The sequence below is a fragment of the Erinaceus europaeus genome, chromosome 2 (genome assembly GCF_950295315.1).
Source record: "Erinaceus europaeus chromosome 2, mEriEur2.1, whole genome shotgun sequence".
Classification (NCBI taxonomy): Eukaryota; Metazoa; Chordata; class Mammalia; order Eulipotyphla; family Erinaceidae; genus Erinaceus; species Erinaceus europaeus.
In genome coordinates, this window is record NC_080163.1 from 38331405 (window position 1) to 38355155 (window position 23751).

At 38.8% G+C, this 23751-nt stretch overlaps 1 protein-coding gene across 1 annotated transcript in view; it reads left to right on the forward strand.

The window, feature by feature from the left end:
• DDX46 (DEAD-box helicase 46) overlaps nt 1-13504 on the forward strand; it is an 80637-nt gene extending 67133 nt beyond the window's left edge. The window contains exons 21-22 of the mRNA XM_060171335.1: nt 11237-11310; nt 12986-13504. Coding sequence (XP_060027318.1) covers nt 11237-11310; nt 12986-13033 — 122 coding nt within the window. The 3' untranslated portion in view covers nt 13034-13504. The remainder of the gene's footprint in view (nt 1-11236; nt 11311-12985) is intronic.
• Nucleotides 13505-23751: the final 10247 nt, after the last annotated feature.

Below are 23751 nucleotides of genomic sequence, written 5' to 3' on the forward strand. Positions count from 1 at the left end.
ACTTATTAATGAGAAAGAGAACCAGAGCATAACTCACAGCACATTCAGTCTTGGTGATTAGCTCAGGACCTTACTCTTTTAATGTCCAGTGTTCTACCCAGTGCGTCATTTCCTAGATTGCTGTAATAGTGCTTCTAAGTGTAGGCCAGCCAGATCAATTTCATCTATTTAGTGAGCTAAATATTTGTTGAAGCTATTGAAATATTTATTCTATAAATCACCTAAGCCCGGAGTCTACATACCTAGTGCTTAACTGGTCAGACACCAGATCAGTGCTTTGAATCATACATGTCACTTTTGTTGAGAGAGCACACCAGTGATCAAACCGTGGATCTCATGTGAAGAACTCTTAACACGGAGCTGTGTTCCTGGCTCCAATTGGATAGCAACATTTAAATTGAAGGGAGAGAGAAAAAGAGAGAACATGAACTATAGCACTGTTTCTCTGCTTATATGCTTGTGAAGCTTGTGAAGCTTCCCCTGTAGGTGGGGACCAGGGTCCTGCACTCTGGTCCATGAGCATGGTAACATACTTGGCCCCCAAACACATTTTGCTTCTATTTATTCTATTTATTTATTTATTTTTAATTTTTAAAAAATATTTATTCCCTTTTGGTGCCCTTGTTGTTTTATTGTTGTAGTTATTATTGTTGTTGTTGTTGATATCGTTGTTGGATAGGGCAGAGAGAAATGGAGAGAGGAGGGGAAGACAGAGAGGGGCATAGAGGGGAAGAGAAAGATAGACACCTGCAGACCTGCTTCACCGCCTGTGAAGCGACTCCTCTGCAGGCGGTGAAGCAGGTCTGCAGGTGTCTGTCTTTCTCTTCCCTCTGTGTCTTCCCCTCCTCTCTCCATTTCTCTCTGTCCTATTCAACAATGATATCAATATAATAACTACAACAATAAAACAAGGGCAACAAAAGGGAATAAATAAATAAAAATATTTAAAATAAATAAAGTATTTTCCACTTATTTATGGTTTCCCTACTAAAGTTCTGTGAATATAGTAACTTTGTCATATGTTGTATTCCTAGTAAATGATGCAAAGGGTAAAGAGCTGATACATTTTTTTAATAATACATCTAATTAAGTCTTAAGATTTTTTTTTATTTCTTTATTGGGGAATTAATGTTTTACATTCAACAGTAAATACAATAGTTTGCACATGCATAACATTCCCCAGTTTCCCATATAACAATACAACCCCCACTGAGTCCTCTTATCATCCTTCATGGACCTGTATTCTCCCCACCCACTCACCCTAGAGTCTTTTACTTTGGTGTAATATGCCAATTCCATTTCAGGTTCTATGTGTGTTTTCTTTTCTGATCTTGTTTTTCAACTTCGGCCTGAGGGTGAGGTAATCCCATATTCATCCTTCTGTTTCTGACTTATTTCACTTAACATGAATTTTTCAAGGTCCATCCAAGATCAGCTGAAAACGGTGTGTATATATACCACAACTTGCTTAGCCACTCATCTGTTGTTGGACACCTGGGTTGTTTCCAGGTTTTGGCTGTTACAAATTGTGCTGCCAAGAACATATGTGTACACAGATCTTTTTGGATGGATGTGTTGGATTCCTTAGGATATATCCCCAGGAGGGGAATTGCAGGGTCATAGGGTAGGTCCATTTCTAGCCTTCTGAGATTTCTCCAGACTGTTCTCCACAGAGGTTGGACCAATTGACATTCCCACCAGCAGTGTAGGAGGGTTCCTTTGACCCCACACCCTCTCCAGCATTTGCTGCTATTACCTTTTCTGATGTATGACATTCTCACAGGAGTGAAGTGATATCTCATTGTTGTCTTTATTTGCATTTCTCTAACAGTCAGAGACTTGGAGCATTTTTTCATGTGTTTCTCAGCCTTTTGGATCTCTTCTGTGGTGAATATTCTGTCCAAGTCCTCTCCCCATTTTTGGATGGGGTTATTTGTTGTCTTGTTGTTGAGTTTGGCAAGCTCTTTATATATGTTGGTTATTAAACTCTTGTCTGATGTGTGGCATGTAAAGATCTTCTCCCATTCTGTGAGGGGTCTCTTGGTTTCGATAGTAGTTTCTTTTGCTGTACAGAAGCTTTTTAATTTGATGTAAGATTTTTTTTTAAAAAAATTTATTTATTAATGAGAAAGGAGGAAAGAGAGAGAACCAGACATCATTCTGGGCCATGTGCTGCCGGGATTGAACTCAGAACCTCATGCTTGAGAGTCTAGGCTTTATCCACTGCACTACCTCCCAGGCCATAAGTCTTAAGATTTAATGACTTGTCTTCAGGACATTAAATAATATTTGACAGTAATATTTTACCTAATCTCTCAAGAACAGCATTGTCCTTTAGAACTTTATGATGACCTTGGAGCACTTAAATATGACTACTCTGACTGAGAAACTTATTATTTTAACTTTAAGTAGCCACATTACTTATGACTATTATAGTGAATGATTTAGTTCCAACGCTGTTTGTTTTTGTTTTTAGTGATTCAGTATTGATGTATAATATTATGATAGTATTTCAACGGGGTTATAATTCCACAGTTTCAATCACTGTAGTTCTGGATCCCAAGTCCCTCCACTGCAAACCACCACAGTTCTCCCAAGGTTGCTGACATGGGTTAACTGTCATCTTACAAGTATCTGTCTACATTGTACATAATTGTTCCCTTTTTCTTCCAAGTCCAGTCCCCTGTTCCCCTCCAAGCCACTCATAACCCTATTATTCTAAATATTTGTCTCCTTTTTGTTCTCTCTGGTACCTGATCGGCTCCAACGTTGTTGGAAAGACCAGTGAGATCAAAATCGGATCTTATACTTGAGGGTCCAATAGTTTACCCACAGTGATACCTCCTGGGCCCCTATATTGGACTTTTTTAAAAGCTTACTTTATTCCTTATATAGGGTTAGAGACACAGAGAGGCCACAGCTGCATATGTGGTGACAGGAATTGAACCTAGGACTTCATGCTCCCAAGTCCAGAGCTCTACCACGTTGCCACCTCTTGGGTTTCTGTATTATTATTATTAACTAGCCAGAAAAAAAATTCACATGACTGAAAGTATACTCATAGTATGACTTTTTAGTTACTTTGCCTTTAATTGTTGGCCCCAAATTGTTTTTGTGTGACATCTTTGCATATGTATAAAGATTACAAGAAGAGAAACATCCATTCAGTATTTATCCCATCCACCTCTATTTCTTAGCCTGAAATACTTAATCGCTTTAGTGTAAATTAAAACATTGAAAGACCTGTTACAAGATTCAGCTGTTTTTGTTTTCCTTTGTGTTTGCTTGGTTGCTAAACCAAGTTTACTTTAGTTTTCAGAGTCCTGCTAAATAGTTCTGATTAGCCATTTTTGCTATTTATAATTTTCTAGTTTTATATAGAAATGTCTTTTGTAGTTCTGTTATTTTTGTTGATGTTATTCTCACTATTTTACTCAATGGCAATGAGGCAAATTACTTGTGTGAAGTATAGTATCTGGCATTGACGGTGTGTTATGTACTAAGAAAACTAGCTTATAATATGGAATAGGATCCAAAAATAAAATCAATTTTAAAAAGCTTCAGGGTAGACTTAAAGGGGTTTTAGTTTCTGTATTCAGAAGGACAAAGCCAGCAGATAAAACAACCTGCTTCTACTTGCTGTCAGGTAAAAGTTATTTATAGTGGTCCAGGAGGTGGCGCAGTGGCTAAGGCACTAGACTTCCAAGCATGAGGTCCTGAGTTCAATCCTGGCAGCACATGTACCAGAGTGTCTGGTTCTTTCTCTCTCTCTCCCATCCTTCTCATTAATAAATAAATAAAATCTTTTTTAAAAAGTTATTTATAATTATTACTGTGTAAAATTCACAAAATTAGTTTTCATTTTCCTGTATATTTCTTTGTAAATAGAGTTTCAGTAACTTTAAAGGTAATTTTAAATGCAATAGAACATCTCTCTTTTTCTGTACTTTTATTATAATGAATGAGAGCTATAGAGAGAGACCAGAGAACCATCTCTGGTTTATGGTGGTGCTGGAAATTGAGCCTGAGTCCTTGGAGCATCAGGCATGAAAGTCTTTTGCATAACCATTATACTGTCTCCCATGGCCCAATAGAACAAATCTCTAGGAACACATAAAACTAGTTTCCTGTTTACAAATTGCTTTATTTAATCAATATATTGAGACCTGCCTCTCCTCCAGTTAAAGGAGTACATGTGGATAGTCCATGGAATTTATATATAAATTATATATACAATGCATATCTGCTTTCTTCTTAATGAAGACAAATGCAAATTATAGTAATTTTTTATTGTTGTAATTATTGTTGTTATTGATGGATAGGACAAAGAGAAATGGAGAGTGGAGAGGGAGAGAAAGACACCTGCAGACCTGCTTCACTGCCTGTGAAACGACTCCCCTGTAGGTGGGGAGCCGGGGGCTCGAACCGGGATCCTTATGAAGGTCCTTGCGCTCTGCACCACATGCGCTTAACCCGCTGCGCTACCGCCCGACTCCCAATTATAGTAAATTTTAAAGGCAGTGAATTGTAAAAGGGGAACATACAGTGTAGTCCAAGAGGTGGCGTAATGGATAAAGAATTGGATTCTCAACCATGAGGTCCTGAGTTCAATCCTCAGCAGCGTATGAACCAGAGTGATGTCTGGTTCTTTCTCTCTCTCCTATCTTTATCATGAATAAATACGTAAATTCTTTTTTTTTTTTAATAGGCAACAAAAAATTTCCTAGTTTCCCCAATTCTAGAGGTAATAATTATTAATATATATCCCATTGTCTTCATTTAATCTTTTATTCTGATTTTATATATATTAACAGTATTTTCCATTAAAAATGACTAGTGCAAATTTGGGGGTGGCTTAGTGTGGTAGAGTGCACAGCTTTATAATTAACCCCTTTCTTTGATTCCTAGCTCCCTATATGCAGACTTCTGCTCTGGTTGTTCTTGCTATTTTTCTTCCATAATGAGTAAATAATTTTTTCAAATTAGGGGATTGACCCCACCTGCAAGGGGAAAGCTTTGGAAGTGGTGAAGCAGTGTTGCAGGTGTCTCTCTGCCTCTCCCTCTCTATCTCTTCCATCTCCATTTCTAACTGTTTCTATCCAATAAAGAAATAAAGATAATAAAATAATTTTTAAAGAATTAGGGGGTTGGTTAGATAACTTACCTGGTAGGGTGTACACTACCATGGACAAGGACCCAGGCTCAATCCCCTGGCCACCACACAGAAGCACCCTGCAAATACGGAGCCGCATGAGCAGTGAAGCAGTGCTTAGTGTCTCTTTCTCCACTAAATCTTCTGTGTTACAAAGTTGAAATTCAAATGCAGTCTTTCTATTTTTCTGGTTACTGTCTCTATTATTATTATGCAGTAAGATTAGCACTTTTTTCCTAATTCCTTTTTTTATTTATAAAAAAATAAATAATAAATAAGTGGTACGTCAACTGTTGACTTCATAACTTGTGCAGTTCCATGAAGCAGCTTCCCCTGGCCCAGCTTTTTATTTTTGTATACTTAGAGGCAGGTAGGGAGAGAGACATACAGAAAGAAAAGGAGAGACAACAAGCCACTGCTGTGTAGGACTCCCCCCTTCCTGAGCTATGTCCTGACTCTCCCATACGTAATTTTAGTTAATTTTTTGTTTGTTTTTCATTTTTTGTTGTCACAGAAGCATCACATCTCCAGGGCAACTTTTCCCCTTACCCCAGATAAAAAGATGCAGATGGGGCCAGGTGGTGGCACACCTGGTTAAGCGTCCACGTTACAATGTGCAAGGACCTGCGTATAAGCCTCTGGTCCCCCACCTGTAAGGTGGAAACTTCACAAGTGTTGAAATAGTGCTGCAGGTCTCTCTGTCTCTCACCCTCATAATCTCCCCTCTCAATTTCTCTGTATATATCCAAAATATTACCAAAAGAAAAAAAGGTGGAGACACATGCCACAGCACTGAGGTTTCCCTTCAGTGTAATGAGGGCTCGACTCAAACCTCGATTGTGCCGATGAGAAAACAAGAACATTATTTGGGTGGCCTCTTTTGATGGCTCTGTACATATTTTGAAATCTTAGAGTCCAGAACTGGATGGATTGCATTTTTGTTGTATGACTAACTTTCACAAAATGAGTCTTCTATTTAAAGTTTTGCTTTTATATGACACCCTTTTATGTTCTGTAGCTTTTTTTTTTTTTTGGTTTGTTGTCACTGATGGTGTTTCATTGCTTTAGGTAGGTAAAAATATAAGAAAAGAAACATTCCAGCACTGAAACTTCTCTCAGTACTCCAGTGACATGACAAACCAGGCTTGCTTCCATGTGAGATTGGTTCTGCTTTCTGATTTTCCCCTCAGTCAGTGTGACTCAATATGTTTGTTCATTTTATGATACTACTTATTGGATGGTAAAATTGGAGTTCCTAGAACTCAGATCTGCAGGAGCAAAAATTACACTGACATCTTTCTGCTCTTGGAATTGGACAAGCCTCCTCTTCTCCTGTGTTCATTAGGCCATACAGGATAGAGAATCTGGTGATGAACTTTGGTATACACAAATTAAGCCTTTTAGTCTCAGACTGAAGGCCATTGTACTTTAAGCAAAATCAGCAGTTTAAATGCCTGCCTTATAGATAGGTAAATCAGAAGTCTGATTGTTTGCTTTGGAGTAAGAATCCTCTGTGTAATTTTTTCAAAGGTAATTATGCTTGCTTGGTATAATGTAATTGATAGCATCAAAGTTTCATTTATGTAATTATCAGAACACAGGAAGAGAGGAGTGAAGTAAGATGTCCACTGTGTATATCCTGTTGCTTTTGCTGACTTTCCCAGCCTCCTATGGTTTTGGTCACTTCACTTTCAGTTTATACTCAGGAAATAATGCGTGTGTTTTCCCTAGTAAAAAGATAATCTTATCAAAATGAATCTTGAGGACTCCCCAGAATTGAGTGAAATGAGTAGGAGTTGGATGTTGATAATTAACTGATCGGGTGGGGGTAGATGGCATAATAGTATGCAAAGAGACTGTCATGCCTGAGGCTCCAAAGTCCCAGGTTCAATCAATCCCTTGCACCACCATAAGCCAGAGCTGAGCAGCGCTCTGGTTAAAAAAAAAAAAAAAAAAAAATTAGATAATTAGACGATCAGAGGCTTTGACGGTTTTCAGAGAGTATTAGATATTTAAAGGGACTTTCAATTTTCAAAACTGACCAAGTCAACTGAGCACTACTAGGGTGAAAACGTGTTGGAAGGAGCTTGGTGTCATCTGTTTCTTGTTCTGTAATTAGAGGGACCCCACTGCCTGGCTCCTTGGAGGCTCTGTGGTTCAGCAGCTCAAAGCCTCCTGCCAGGCAGTGGAGAGAACAGGAAAGGCTTTCGTGCCTATCCAGCCTGTGTAATTTATATAGCCTGTTCACAACCCTCTCTTTTTACTAGTGGAGAATCGCTTAAAAGCAGCCAGAGTTGTTTTAGGACCAATGAAAGGAAATACCTCTTTTTCATGACAGCTTATAAACATATGTAACCTATTACCTAAAGAAGCTATTATATAAGTGAATATTTTAAGCTGGTCCAAATGGACAGACCCTATGTAAAGTAGGAATATTATTCTTTTACTTGGGTCTAGATAAGAGTGTCATGTTCCCTCTGTTCTAGCTATCACAGAATAGCAACAGAAAGTTTTACATCAGCTGATGCCAAAAGTATGTTTAACTGCCAACTTTTAAGTTGATTCGACTCTTGCCTTCACTTTCACTCTCTTCCATTTACAGCACCTAAATCCACAACCCTGCATTAAATTGTGGTTGGTGGCTGTTGGTGGTGGGGGTTTAGGACATAAATTAGACTTGTTATGTTGCTATGACTTTACAGCTGTATTCATCGTCCTCTTGTTGTTGTTAAACTGCATTTTCTTCTTTCTCTGTTGAGTTTGAGAAAGTTATGCATCAGACTAAGAGGAAAAATACTACCTTTTCTTGTGAATTGCTTTTTTCCTTCAGTTTTCATACAGAGAATTGATAAACTGCAGTTCTCTGCTTTGCAACTCCAGTTCCATTTTTCCCTGACATTTCATTTCTAGTACTTAATCTTCCTAGTTATCTCTTATCAGTGTGTTCTGTACTGTCTACTTAGACATCTCTGTTTTCCTTCAGACCCCATGATGAGTCTCTAATCTCAACTTCTTCTGAACTTCTGGTCTCTTTTTCCCTTTCATATTAATGTTATCTCTGATTGCCCCATGTGCACATCAACTTAATAGCAATCTGAGGATAGTTTTATCTACCACTAGTACTTATAATATCTGGTTGTCCTCTTGGATCTAATATATTCCTTGTTACATCTGACTTTGCATGCTACACAGAATGTTGTGTTCCTCTTCAGTGTTCACAGCTTGTCAGGAAAAAATTTGCTTATTTTGCCTCAATGAAAAATTCTTTTTTTTTCATGGGATGAACACATGAAAAAAAAAGTCTGCCTGGAGAAATCAGGGAAAGCTTATTGGAATAAGTAGTATTTGAAAGTTATTTTTACAATGCTCAGGGACCCAGGTTCAAGCCCTCAGAATCCACTTACAGGAAGGAAAGCTCATAAGCAGTGACGTAGTAGTGCTGTAGTTGTCTCTCTTTCTCTTCCTCTCCTTCCCCTCTTATTTCTGTCCTATTAAATAACAAATTTTTTATTGAAGCAAGGGCAACAAAAAGGAAAACAAATAAATATTTAAATTTTTATTTTATTTTTGCCTCCAGGGTTACAGCTGGGTCTCAGAATTTGCACTACGAATCCACTGCTCCTAGAGGCAGTGGATTTTCCATTTTTCCAATTTTTGTTGTCCTTATTGTTGTTATTGTTGTTGTTGGATAGGACAGAGAAATTGAGAGAGGATGGGGAAGACAGGGGAGAGAGAAAAATAGACACATGCAGACCTGCTTCACTGCTTGTGAAGTAACACCTACCCCCACTCTCCCACTGTAGGTTGGGGAGTTGGAGGCTAGAACCAGGATCTTTGCGCTGGTCCCTGCGCTTTGGGCCTTGTTCGCTTAATTCATTGTGCTACCACCCAGCCCCCTTATTTTTATCTTCTAATATTTTATTTATTGGATAGAGGCTGAGAGAAATTGAGAGGAGCTAGAGATAGAAACAGAGGGATACCTGCAGCCCTGCTCTACCACTTGTGCAGTTACCCCATAACAATAAAAATGTTATTAAAGTAAATAATAAAAATTATTCTGGTGGAAGTCAGGTGGTATCACAGCTGGTTAAGTGCACATGGTGCGAAGTGCAAGGACTGGCTTAAGGATCTAGGTTCAAGCCCCCAGCTCTCCACCTGCAGGGAAGTCCTTCACAAGCGGTGAGGCAGGTCTGCAGGTGTCTTATCTGTCTTTGCCACCTCTGTCTTCCCCATCTCTCTCCATTTCTCTCTGCCTTATCCAACAACGATGACATCAGTAACAACAACAATAAAACCAAGAGCAACAAAAGGGAAAATAAATTTAAAAAAATTATTCTGATAATCATGCAGGACCTGGTTTCAGCCCCCTGGTAACATATTGCGAGCACCATGCATAATGCCAGGGGAAACTTATCAGTGGTGCAGTGGTGCTTCTCTCTCTCTATTTCCTACCTACTGATTGTATTATTTTGTTAATATTTTTATTTGCTTGTTTATTGGAGACAATCATGAGGGAGAGAAGAAATAGGGAGAAAGATTCATAGCACTGCTTCACCTCTTGTGAAGCTTCCTCCCTGCATGTGGAAACTGGGGACTTGAACCCTGTTCCTTGCACATTGTAACAAGTGTGCTCTGATGACTGCACTCTTCCCAACCCTAAAACAATTTTTTAAATATTTTGTTTATTTTAATGAGATACAGAGAGAAAGACCAGAGCACTGTTCAGCTCTGGTTTATGCTGGGGATTGAACCTTTGACTTCAGAGCCTCAGAAATGAAAGTCTTTTGCAGAACCATTATGCTATCTCCCAACTTCCCTACAACTTTTTTTTTTTTTTTGCTAATAGTTTGTAAGATCATGAGAGTATGAATAAATTCTTATAAAATAAGTGTTTTAAATATTCCCTTTTTGTTGCCCTTGTTTTTTATTGTTGTAGTTATTATTGTTGTTATTGATATTGTCATTGTTGGCTAGGACAGAGAGAAATGGAGAGAGGAAGGGAAGACAGAGGGAGAGAGATTGACACCCGCAGACCTACTTCACCACTTGTGAAGCATAAAATAAAAAAAGAAAATTTTAAAGATTTTATTTATTCATGAGACAGATAGGAGGAGAGAGAAAGAACCAGACATCACTCTAGCACATGTGCTTCTAGGGATCAGGAACTCATGCTTGAGAGTCCAAAGCTTTACCATTGCGCTACCTCCCGGACCATATAAAATAAAATTTTAACCATTGAGCATACTTGTAGGTTCTTAGTACTTTGGCTTTGTGACAGGGAGAGGGGAGTACCTGAAGTCATCGTTTTTTGAATTAATAACTGTATGGATGAGTATTTCCACCCTCCCTCGTCTATCTGGCTATTTTGCTATGCTTTTCAGTCTCGTCTTTTTCTTTTCTTTTTTTTTCTATCTTCCTTTTTTTTTCAACTACACTACTTTTACACTAGTAATTAAGTATGTCTTTCTTAGTCTATCCCATTGTACATATGATGTATTCGCTAATGTTATCTCTCCTCCCTAATGGCTATTCTCCATTTGTCTGTAAGACTTTACTCATAAGATCCTATTCAGTAACATTTACTGACTTGACCAGTAGATGTTTGTTTGATAAATAAGACAAGAAAATTATATATGATGTTCACGTTTTCTCATTCTTTCTTCATATAATTTTTATTATATTATTTATTATTGGATAGAAACAGCAAATTTGAGAAAGGAGGGAGAATCAGAGAGACATCTGCCACCCTGCTTCATCACTCGTGAAGTTTCCCCCCTGCAGGCTCCTTGAAGAAATTGTTCATCATCTTTTCTTTGCTCTTTATAATCAAAATACCCAAACACTTAACACTACAGGTTATTTGACCTTAGTGGTTATATTTGAGACTCTTAAGAGTAATCAGAATAATAAACAGCCATTATGTAAGGTGCATGCTGTTCCATAAACATTGAAAAGCCATCTTGGCAGGCAATATAGTGTTCCTGAAAGTTACCCACAGTGCTCTCTACCAGGCCTCCATGACTTGGATAAGCAGTTAGTGTAACTCTAGTAGTATGAATAATGTTTTCCACTCTCTCTCTCTAGGTGCCAATGAACTGGCTGTGCAGAAAGCAAAGGCAGAAATCACCAGGCTCATAAAAGAAGAACTGATTCGTTTGGTGAGTGAGAAACCTCAAGGTTTTATTTGTATTAATAAATGCTTCATTAAACTGTAATATAAATATAGAAAGGTTCAGGATGCATAAATATTTGATTCACTGAATTTTCCAAGTAACCATACAGATGTAGTCCCTGCAGGTTTTGTAATCCATCCCCTGCGTTGCCTTCTTTTCACTTTTCATGTTCCCCAGTGTAGCAGAATTATAATTTTTGCCAATATAGATTACTTTTTTTCCCCTTTTGTTGCCCTTGTTGTTTTTATTGTTACTGTAGTTACTATTGTTGTCGTCATTGTTAGATAGGACAGAGAGAAATGGAGAGAGATGGGGAAGACAGGGGAAGAGAAAGATAGACACCTGCAGACCTGCTTCACCGCCTGTGAAGCGACTCCCCTGCAGGTGGGGAGCCGGGGGCTGGAACTGGGATCCTTATGTCGGTCCCTGCGCTTCGTGCCACGTGCACTTAACCCTCTGCGCTACTGCCCGACTCCCTATAGATTACTTTTTTTTAACTCCATATAAAAAGAATATTTATATTATATACTCTAGCATCTTTCACTCAACTTGACTTTGTTAAAATCAGTTAGTATTGTTGCAGGTTACTTTTCTGACTGACTGTATAGTATTTCACTGTGTGAATATCCCATACATAATTTAATATATGTGTTGAATTTTGGGGATATTTTCGTTTTTTTAACTACATTTAAAAGAGGTTTCTTTTTAATGACATTCCAGTGTACATGGTTTTCTTTTGGATATGTATGTTGCATGCAATTGATAACTATGGATGGATATATATTAGTTGCTAAATGATTTTCCAAAGTGATTGAGCCAATATGCATTACTTCTAGTAGTATATGAAAATTCCAATTTCTGTATATTTTTGCTGTACAGTTATTGTCCATGTTTTTAAACATAGGCAGTGATTTAATTTGGTTTTGGAGAAAGTAACCTTTTGTCGATACTTTCCCTACAGTGTATATACTTGGATAAGACCCTTTGAAAAGAAACTGCCCTTACTTTTTATTATTTTTTTAAATTTCATTTATTTATTAATGAGAAAGATAGGAGAAGAGAGAGAAAGAACCAGACATCACTCTGGTACATGTGGGATTGAACTACCAGGGATTGAACTCAGGACCTCATGCTTGAGAGTCTGATGCTTTATCCACAGCACCACCTCCTGGACCACTGCCCTTTCTTTAAGAATGTGGTTTTAAGCAGTTTTTTTTTTATATTCATTCACAATATTTGGGGGGTGGGGTGGAGTGCAGGGTGAAAACATTTAAAGTATTGTAAGTACAGAAAATACAAAGAGAAAAGAAATAATGTTGAAACCAAGTGGTTAATACTATTTTGCCTAGGAGTCATAGGGAAAGAACATTGAATTTTGCATGTCATTAGCATTAAATTTTTCAAAACAATTGTTAAAGAGCCATCAAGGAAACACTGAAATGATTATTAAGCTGTTTTTTACTTCCTCAACATAGCAATATCAACATTTACATAGTTTTAAATCTTTACTAGTGATTTAAAAAGTGGTCTACAAGATGTTGAGCTTACAAGATTATAGGAAAGAATAGTTCCAAGTTGTGGGACAACAACCCCCCCCATATGTTTGTAAAGGAAATAACCCTAACAAATTGTGATGATTTGTCTTTCTTTTCTATTGTAGCAAAACTCATACCAACCAACAAATAAAGGAAGATACAAAGTCTTATAAAACATCTGGAAAATACTTTTACTTGTGCTGGTCTGTGATACATGTGGCTGTTTTCTGCGATTACAATGTATTGTAAATTAAGATTTTTTTAAAACACTGTCTTGCTGATTTTTTTTTTGATACAAGAAACCAGTATTTGCTAAAGAAATCTTTCAGTAAGTACCCCCAGAATTATCAAGCTATTTAAAGCAGGCCTGTTTTCATAGTAGGTCCTTTAATATAAAGCTTATATCAATATCTGGATAACATTCCCAACATTTCAAAGAGAAAGGAAACATATGTGCTGCCTGTTTAATGGTAATAAAATACACAAATTGCTAAGGGACTGTTCACTTATCCTCTTGAAATGAAATGTAACCATCTCCTCAGAAAAGGTAAAATCCTTTAATATTCTGTCTTCCCTACTTTGAATTCCATGTAACATTATGAACTGGATTTAAGAATGTTATAAAACCCATTTTTACAAAGCAAGTTCAGAGTTTTTGTTTAATTTTTTTATCATTGTGAATGGGCAACAGTTGGGCTACTTTTTGCTTTTATAAAATTAAAAGTTTGTAGTGTAGGAGTTTTTTTTGGGGGGTTGCTTTTTTTTTTTTTTACTTGACAAAGAAATTTAGTGTTTATTGTTTTAGGCTTCCTTTACAACCTCTGGCTCTACTATCTACTAATTTTTTCCTAATCTTTCATAAAAGAAAGTGGTTTGTAATCTATAAACATCAATATTAATATGATTCTTCCTTCAATTTTCAGGTTAAACATCTCTCAGTGAAATTTAGTTTGCAGTGAATCACAAGTAACGTTTTTTTTTGAGGCCCTACATATATCTCTTCAGCATTGTGATTAAAATTAATATAATTATTGGGTTGTTGGGAAAGTCATTATGCATTTTTGCATAGAAAAATATGCCGTGATTTTCCCCAACAACCCAGTTAATCACTTGATATTCTTTTGGGACTCCTGGTATATTAAAATGTTACACTGTTACCACTTTTTGAAAGATAATTTTTAGGAGTTAATTTTTTTTTTTTTTCCCTTGATGTGTTGGAGAATAAACCTGGGACCTCATGTAACTGCTATTTTTTTAAACACCTTTCTTTTTTTAGAGTGAGATACCACTCCACCATCTGTGGAATTTCCTTGGTGAGCACCACTCCACCATCTATGGAATTTCCTTGGTGGTGGTCATGGTGTTTTCCTGTGGTGCTGGGGTCCCAGGATCTGAGGTACTATAAAGCATGCGCTCCATTCACTGCCCCACCTCCCAGTCCAATATATTTCTTAAATGAAGAGACGAACAAGGTCCTTTGACCGTTCTTTAGAGTTCTTTATAAAGAGAAAATAAATCAGGAATTGGTTGAGGTAGCCCACCTGGGGGACCACCTGTTTTGCCATCCACTTGATCCAGCTGTGAGCTCTGTTCCCCATGGGAGGGCTGTAGCACTGGAGGGAACACTTCAGTGCTGTGGTATCGCTCCTTCTGTCTAAACGGATTGAACTAGAGAGGTGCATCAGTGACAACAATGAACAAGTCAAAACCTGCCACAGCTGTTTATTGTCTTAACGATACAAGAAGTATCTGTTATTTAATGAGGACAAGAAATACCTATTATTTTTTTCAATACAAAGTTATACTTACTGGAAACTAAGATAGAGCTAGAAAATATTCTTGGATTCTATATATCCACTTTCTTCCTCAGCAGAAGAAAACAAATGACACACATATAAAAGTAGAGCCCAGTAAGCCATTTACTCTGAAATTCCAGGCATCTTAGCCTCCTCTCCCCTCGTTTATTTCCTTTTGTTTTTTAAAAAAGTTTCCTTTGATAATAAAGTATGTTGTAGTTAGCTTTACATTTGTGATAATTGGTGCTCCTTTCCCGGTTCTAGTCCCCAGCACCCCACGTGCGCTTAACCTGCTGCACTACCACCCGACTCCCTCATCTGTTACAGTCTTACTGGTATACAAGGGATGTCCAACTGGTAGTCTCAGTGTGCCTGTAACATCACACATTTTTATTTTTTATTTTTAAAATAAATTTTGTTAGTAGTTTGTTACAAGATTGTAAGATTACAATGTATAGTTCCACACCACACCCACCAACAAAATTTTGTATCCCCACCCTCCCACCTTCCCAAAATAACTACCATAATGTTCACAGGTTGCTTGCTTCTGCTTTGTTTGAATCACATGTTAAGATGGTTTTTGTTTTGTTGTTTTCTGGCCACCTTGCTTACTGCTATAGGTGCCTGTGCAATGAATCTATCACTCCCAGTAGCCATGCTTCACTTTTTCTCCCCCGCCCCCCCTTGGTCAGAGCATTGTTCAAACTCTGGTTTATAAAAGTGCTGGCATTGAACCTGGTACCTCTGGTGCTTCAGGCATAAAAGTCTTTTTGCATAACCATTATGTCTTCCCAGCCCCTTTTTCTGCTGGAGAGACAGAAATGGAGAGAGAAGGGAGAAAGAAAAAACTCCTTGGGCCAGGTGGTGGTGCACCTAGTTAAGTGCACACATTACAGTGTGCAAGGACCTGGGTTCAAGCCCCTGTTCCCAACCTGCAGGGGGAAAGCTTCACAAGTGTTAAGAAGGGCCCCTGCACTACCATAAACCAGAGCTGAACAGTACTATGGTTAAAAAATTAATAAATTACAAAGTGCAAAGACTATCATATGGATCCCAGTCTGAGCCCCCACCTGTGTGTGTGTGGGGGGGGTCACTTCACAAGCGGTGAAGCAGGTCTGCAGGTGTCTTTCTCTCCCACCCTCTCTTCCTTCCCCTCCTCTCTGGATTTCTTTCTGCCCTATCCACCACCAACAAAAACAATTAACAATAATAAGGACAACAAAATGGAAAAAATGGCCTTTAGGGGCAGTGGATTCGTAGCATAGGCACCAAGCCACAGCAATAACCCTGGAGGCAAAAAATAATAATAAACTAACCTTTGCAAAGTTTTTATTTTTATTTTTTTATATTTATTTATTCCCTTTTGTTGCCCTTGTTTTTGATTGTTGTAGTTATTATTATTGTTGTCATCGTTGTTGGACAGGATAGAGAAAAATGGAGAGAGAGGGGAAGACGGGGAGAGAAAGACACCTGCAGACCTGCTTCACCGCCTGTGAAGCGACTCCCCTGCAGGTGGGGAGCCAGGGGCTCGAACCGGGATCCTTACGCCGGTCCTTGTGCTTTGCGCCACCTGCAGTTAACCTGCTTTGCAAAGTTTTTACAATACTGCTGGTCTTACCTTTGTAGTGGCTGATCCTTAACTGTCGTGTTTGTGTATGTGCACTGTCAAATCACGTGATAGGTGAGGATTTTTTTTTTTTTTTTAATTTTTATTTATTATTGAATAGAGATATTGAGGGTAGGAGAAATAGAGGAGGAGAGAGATAGACACCTGCAGCCCTGCTTCACCACTTGTGAATCTTTTTCCCTGCTGCTGGGGGCCAGGGGCTTGAAGCTGGGTTCTTGTGTACTGTGTGTGTGCTGGCCATGCGAGAAAATTTTTGACCTATTTTCTTCTAAATATGGCATCAGATTATTCATGTTTTTGCAGCTGAGCATTTAAAAAGATTTTCTAATTTTGCTCTGAAAATGTGTGTGGTGGGGAGAAAGTTAACCCTTTTAGATAACTAGAATTCAGTTACTTTTTCAGATTATTAGTGAAACTACAAGAAAAAACCAGAATATCTTTCTAGTACATACAATGTGGGGGAATGTACCTCTTGGCTTGTGCATGCTAGTCTAGTTCTCTGACATTTGAGTCTCCTTCCTTCCTCCCTGGGTATACAGTTATTTTATTCATTTAAATAAATCTTTGTTTTAAAATGTTTATTTTTAGTGACACTGAGAATTGAGCCATAGGTCTTCAGGCCTCAGACATGTTAAACTATCTCCCTAATCCAGGTCTGCATTAACAATACGCACATTAAAAAAAAAAAAGTGGTCTGGGAGTTGGCGCAGTGGCTAAGGCACTACTAGACTGTCAAGCATGAGATCCTGAGGTCGATCCCCGGCAGCACATGTACCAGACTAATGTCTGGTTCTTGCTCTCTCTCTCTCTCTCTCTCTCCCTCCTATCTTTCTAATAAATAAATAATCTTAAAAAAAAAAAAGCTTCATGGGGCTTGGTGGTAGCTTACCTAGTTAAGTAGACATGTTAAAATGTGTAAGTGTCGACACAGTTTCAAGCCCCCTAATCCTACCTACAGGGAGGAAGCTTCGCAAGTGGTGAAGCAGTGTTGTGTGTGTGTTTCTCCCTATCTCCTCATTCCCTCTCAGTTTCTCTCTTATCTCTATCCAGTAAACAAATTAATAATTCATATGTAATGTATACACACATTATTTTATTGCACATGCACTAGAGTATACTTTTTTTTTTTTTTTTTTTTTAGAGTATACTTTTAAAGCTAGCATTTCAGAGAGGCCTGGGTGGTGGCACAGTTAAAAAATCCTTGTACTCTAAGCATAAGGTTCTGAGTTCACCCCATGGTGAACCCCCTTGGCATCCCATGTACCAGAGTGATGCCCCACTGTTTCTCTCACTAGCAAAAATATATGTATATATAGTGGCTGGGAGATGCCTTGCCTGGTAGGATGCATAAGGACTCACGTTTAAGCCCTTTTACCACCACACGGGAGTACCTGCATTGGGGGGAGTGTCATCAGTAATGAGTCAATGCTGCAGTTCCTATTGCGTTCAATGCCGGTATCAAACTGGTACCTCCAGACATACAGACCTGAAGTTCTACCTGTGAACCATTTCTGCAGCCACCTAACCATTTTAGTATGTGAAAATACTTTGTAAGCTTTATTTGATATTTATATGTTTGTTTATTGCCACCAGTGTTATTGCTGAGGTTTGATGTCTTTAGGACAAATCTATCACACCTAGTAACCTTTTTTTCTTTCTTTTTTTTCCCCACCAGGATTATTCCTGGGGCTCAGTGCCTACAGTAGAAAGCCACTGCTCCTGGTGGCCATTTTTTCCTTTTTTTTTTAAATTTTATTTATTTTCCCTTTTGTTGCCCTTGTTATTTTTTATTGTTGTAGTTGTCATTGATGTCGTCATTGTTTTACATAGGACAGAGAGAAATGGAGAGAAGAAGGGAAGACTGGGGGAGGGAAAGACACAGACCTCTGCTTCACCTCCTGGTGGCCTTTTTTTTTTTTTCCCTTCCTTTGTTTTATTGGATAGGACAGAAAGACACTGGGAGCGTAAGATAGAAGGAGAGAAAGATGATACCTGCACATCTGCTTCACCACTTGTGAAGAGACACCCCCCCTGCAGGTTGGGGGGGTCAAACTGGGATCCTTGCGCTTCGTACTATGTGCACTTAACATGGTGTGCCACCGCCTGGCCCCCGTTGTGTTTGTTTTCATCTCATTTCTGTTTTATTTGGTAGGACAGAGAAATTGAAAGGGGTGGGAGGGAAGGGCTCCTGTAGACCAGCTTCACCTTTTGTGAACCCTCTTCCCTGATGGTGGGGAGCAAAGGCTCAAACCAAGTTTTTTTTTTGTTTGTTTTGTTTTGCCTCCAGGGTTAGCAATGGGGCTTAGTGCCTTTACCACGAATCCACTGCTCCTGGAGGTTATTTTTTTCCGTTTGTTGCCCTTGTTGTGGTTATTATTATTGTTACTGATGCCATCATTGTTATATAGGACAGAGAAATGGAGAGAGGAGGGAAAGACAGAGGGGGAGAGAAAGACACCTGCAGACCTGCTTCACCGCTTGTGAAGCAACTCCGCTGCAAGTGGGAAGCCAGGGCCTCAAATCAGAATCCTTAGGCCCATCCTTGTGCTTCGTACCATGTGACACATTGCGCTACCGCCTGACCCACAAAACCAAAGCTCTGTATCCCCACCTTGAGAGAATTTTATGGGAGTAAAGTTGCCAGTATTATACTGTAGCCTTTTATTTTTTCCTTTAAACTTTTAATTATAACTGATAAGAAACCTTAAAAGGGCGGTTTTAAAAGGGTGTCAGGCAGTATCACAGCGGGTTCAGTGTCACGAAGCATAAGGATCCCGGCTTCCCACCTACAGGGGAGTTGCTTCACAGGTAGTGAAGCAGGTCTGCAGGTGTCTTTCTTTCTCTCCTCTCTGTCTTACCCCCCTTCTCCATTTCTCTCTGTCCTAACAATGACGACATCAATAACGACAATGATAACCACCACCACAACAAAACAACAAGGGCAACAAAAGGGAAAATAATAAATATATTTTTAAAAATCTAAAAAATAAAAAAAGAAACCTTAAAATTGCATAATCCTCACATTGCACAAAATACTCATATCCCGGGGCCAGGTGGTGGTACACCTGGTTGAGCGCACATATTACAGTGCACAAGACTTAGGTTCGAGGACCCAGGTTCCCACCTGCAGGGGGAGAGCTTCACGAGTGGTAAAGCAGGGCTGCAGGTGTCTCTGTCTCTCTCTCTCTCCCTGTCATCCCTTTCCCTCACGATTTCTCTGTCTCTAATAATAAAATTAGGAAAAAAGATTTTAAAAAAATAACTCAGACCTCTTTAACCAATACCCAGATTAACAGGATATTTCCTGAAACCCAGAGGATTCCCTTGTGCCCCTTTGCTAACAGTATATCCCCACCTGGAGCTTGTCCTGATTTCCAGTATCCTAATTGGCTTTTTCCTGTCTTTGTGAAAATTGAATACCTGAGAACTTCAAGGAGAATACAAGTTTCTGTGTAACTTAACCTCTCTGTTGTTACTATAAGAAGTGCTAGGTGACACTGATTCTGTGTTACACATTCAACTTTGAGAATCCTTCATTGATAATCTTCGTTTTGCTGTTGGAAAGAGGGAAGAAAATACTAGTCTTCTTATTTTTTGTCTTTATTAACACAGTGCCAGGGAATGGCTACAGGTCCTTACACATGTACAATACCTCTAAGTAAGAAAGATCTCAGTCCTACTTTTTCATATTTTTAGTTTTTGAGGAAGGAGAGATGCCATGGCATTGTTCCACCATCTATTATCCTCTGCCCCAAATTACTGTTCATGGTGCTCCCATATGGTGCTGGGGTTTGAATCCAAAACATCACAGATGGTAAGGTGTATACTCTACCACCAGCTAACTTTGTTTTCTTTAAAACATAATTTCTCAGATTTTTATGTATGGGTTATACATGTTGTATGTTCTTTGTGCTTATATGTTGTTACCTTATTGATACTGGTTCATATTTCAATTATATATAAATTTACATGGGGGTACATGAACAATAAACAGCCTTAGGCATTTTGCTTCAAAAAACTTTTCATATATTAAATGGGAATATGATGCCTGTGTCCCAGGGTTGTGAGGTGAAATAAAGCATTAAGTTACCAAGTCTGTGTCTGGAATATGGTAAACACCCAGTAAATATTAGTACAAGTTATAGTAGTAGGTAATAAGAGATTTTCTTATGTTATCTTTCAATATTGCTATAAACTGCATATCAAGTGGTTATTGATAAAATAAAACCTATAAATTAAGATTTTTTTTAATTTCCCTCTGTATTTTTCAAATGAAAGTATTTAAGAATACTGTTCACACAATTGAAAATCTTTAGAGGTAGCCGTTTCACAGGCCTAGACAAATGTTTCTTTTATGACCATCCTCTCACATGTATATACTCATCATATATCACAGAAATCTTGATAACCAATGGTTAATCTGCGTGATCAACCAGTAGTTTATCTGCATGATCCATGCTACCCTGGATCAGGCTGAAGCAGTTGGAGAAAGAAAGAAAAATGTTGGACTGAGTCCTAATTGTATTTTAAGAATGTACTCTTCTGAAGAAGAAATATTGGGAGAGAAGTAAAGTGGTGTGACACTTAGAAGTGTGCTCTTATTGCAAATGAAGCGATAAGTGGCTGTGCTTTTGAGAAAACTATATTCATCACTACTGGTTCATTGTACCTGTGTTGTATTTACTCTAGTAGCACCACATTAAGACCAACGAGATACTTTTTAGAAAGCAACAGCTCATTGCATTTAAGATTGTATTGAGATTATCTATATGGCTGTTTGTCTACCTCACCAGAATGTAAATTTCCTAACTTTGGGCGCTGTGTCTGTTCTGTGTCCCCACCGCTTTGCAATGAGTAAACACATGTTGAATGGACTAAATCACTTGTCCACAGTTACACAGCTAGTAAGTGGTAAGTCTAAGATTTAAATTCACATCTGTCTTCAACTCTTAGCTCATTTAATTTCACTCCCAGAAGGACATCATTTTCATTTCACATATGTGAAGTCTTTGGGTAATAGAAGCAACTTGTACAACTAGAGGTTCTGCAGTGGTCAGAGTGCTGAGCTTGCAAGCAGGTAGTGCTGAATCCACTCTCTGGCACTGCATATGCCAGAGTAATAATCCGTTATCTTATCTCTTCTCTCCCAAATAATTTTAAGAGCAGTGACTTGCTCTAGGTACCATAGGAGGCCAATGGCAGGAAGAAAAGCATTCAAACTCAAGAACCTCTGACTTCCTCTGTTACTCTGGCTATACTTCCTTGAACTTGCAAATTATTTCCCCTATATGAATGTTTCTGTTTTTTCACATTCATTTTATGAGAGGTTGGAGTTGTTCCAGTATACGCAATGCTGAGAATTTAAAACCCAGGAGCTTATGTATGCAAATTGGCAGTCTGCCTACTGAGCTACCTCTCCTGTCACAAAAAGTTTAAGTGGTTTTATATTCATTTAGACATTTTTCCAGCAAGATTTTAGATTTAGGCATTTATAATAGTCATGATAAAGAAGAGCCACTGTGTTCTCAAATTCCATTTCAGGAATAAAGGGACCCCACAAGCTCACCAAATGGGATTCATGCTTTGTCCCAGAACCACATGGTAGAATCTGGTACCAGGGCAAACTCCAGTACTATGGTGTATCTTCTCCTTTTCCCTACAGCATTTGAAATCATGCATGCTCAAGGCACAGCTCCTAGAAGAGGAACAGTAAGGGGTGGGGGGAAACCTGATAAAACTTGCTTAGAAGGGGCCAGGTGGTGACTCACCTATTTTGAGCACACGTTACAGTGCACAAAAACCCACCTGCAGGGGGAAAGCTTTGTGAGTGGTGAAACAGGTCTGCGGGTGTCTTATCTTTTTTCCTCCTTTCAATTTCTGGTTATCCAATAAATAAGTAAAGATAAAATTTTTTTAAAAAAAACTTGCTTAGAGGGGACCGGGTAGTAAGTATCGCAGCGTGTTAAGTGCACATGGTGCAAAGCACAAGGACTGGCCTAAGGATCCCCACTTGCAGGGGGGTTGCTTCACTGGCAGTGAAGCAGGTCAGCAGGTATCTCTCCCCCTCTCTGTCTCTTGATTTCTCTCTGTCCTGTCCAAGAACAACATCAGCAGCAACGACAATAGTAATAGCAAAAAAAAGGGCAACAAAAGGAAAAAAAAAAAGCCTCCAGGAGCAGTGGATTCGTGCCCAACCAATAACGCTGGAGGAAAAAAAAAAAAACTTGCCTAGAGGAAATCTGTTTTAAAGAAGGCTTTAAGGGGCTAGGTGGTGGCACACCTCATTTGAGTGCACATGTTATAGTGTGCAAGGACCTAGATTTGAGCCCCTGGTCCCCACCTGCAGGGCAAAGCTTCACAAGTGGTGAAGCCGTGCTTCAGGTGTCTGTCTCCGTCTCCCCCTTCCTCTCAATTTCTGGCTGTCTCTATCAAAGATTAAAAGAAGGCTTTAAGTGTATACAGGGGTCAGGTCATGGTACACCCAGTGGAGTGCACATGTTACAATGCACAAGGATGGACTGGAGTTCAAGCCTCAGGTTCCCATCTGCAAGAGGAAGGCAATACATGTTTTGATTTTTTTTTTTTCTTAGTGCATTTTCCTTTTACAGCACTACCATGATCACTACTGTCTTTACTATTTCGTAGGAGTAATTTGAATGATACAATCCTGTTATGAAACCCTGTCAGAAAATGAATGGACTGCCAGCTGCACCTATCTAAGGCAGTGGGAATGGTAGAACTCAGTGCTAAGAATAATTCAGTCTTCATTGTGTGGAGTAAAAGCACCCACCACTAGCTTATTCTCACTGCCTAAATGTTTTGGTAATTCTGGAACCCTGCTTTCTAGCATTTTTGTATTGATAAGATTACTGGGAAGGTGCAGTTTGACAGCCTTGCTAAATTCATAATCAGAGTTTGAGCCCAGTCACAGAGCATCAGGAGGGGACAGGGACACAGGCTTCAGATGCTGTTCCTTTTCTTTTTTTCTTATTTTTTTGCCTCTAAGGTTACCTCTGGGGCTCCGTGCTGGCACTATGAATCCACTGCTCCTGGAGACCTTTTTTTTTTTTTTTTTTAATCGGATAGGACAAATTGAAAGGAAGGGAGGGGGAGACAAAGACACCTGCAGACCTGTTTCACTATCTGTGAAGCGACTCCCCTTACAGGTGGGGAGCTGGGGTCTTTGTGAGTCCCTGTGCTTCGAGTATGTTCGCTAATAGAGTGCGCCACCGCTCCTCCCTCATGCTGTTTCTATTTGAAAAACTTAATTCTAGAGCAGTGAAATCACGAGAAGTCTTAGTGATGCAGTGATTTAATGCTAGAAATTTCACAGCGATGCTATAAAAGGTGGAGTTTGAAAACAAACTGCTTCTTTTATACCTTCCCATGTTGATAGTTATGGAAATTCTAGGGTCAATGTAAAATTTTATTCATTTTATTTTTTTAAAGATTTTATTTATTTTATTAA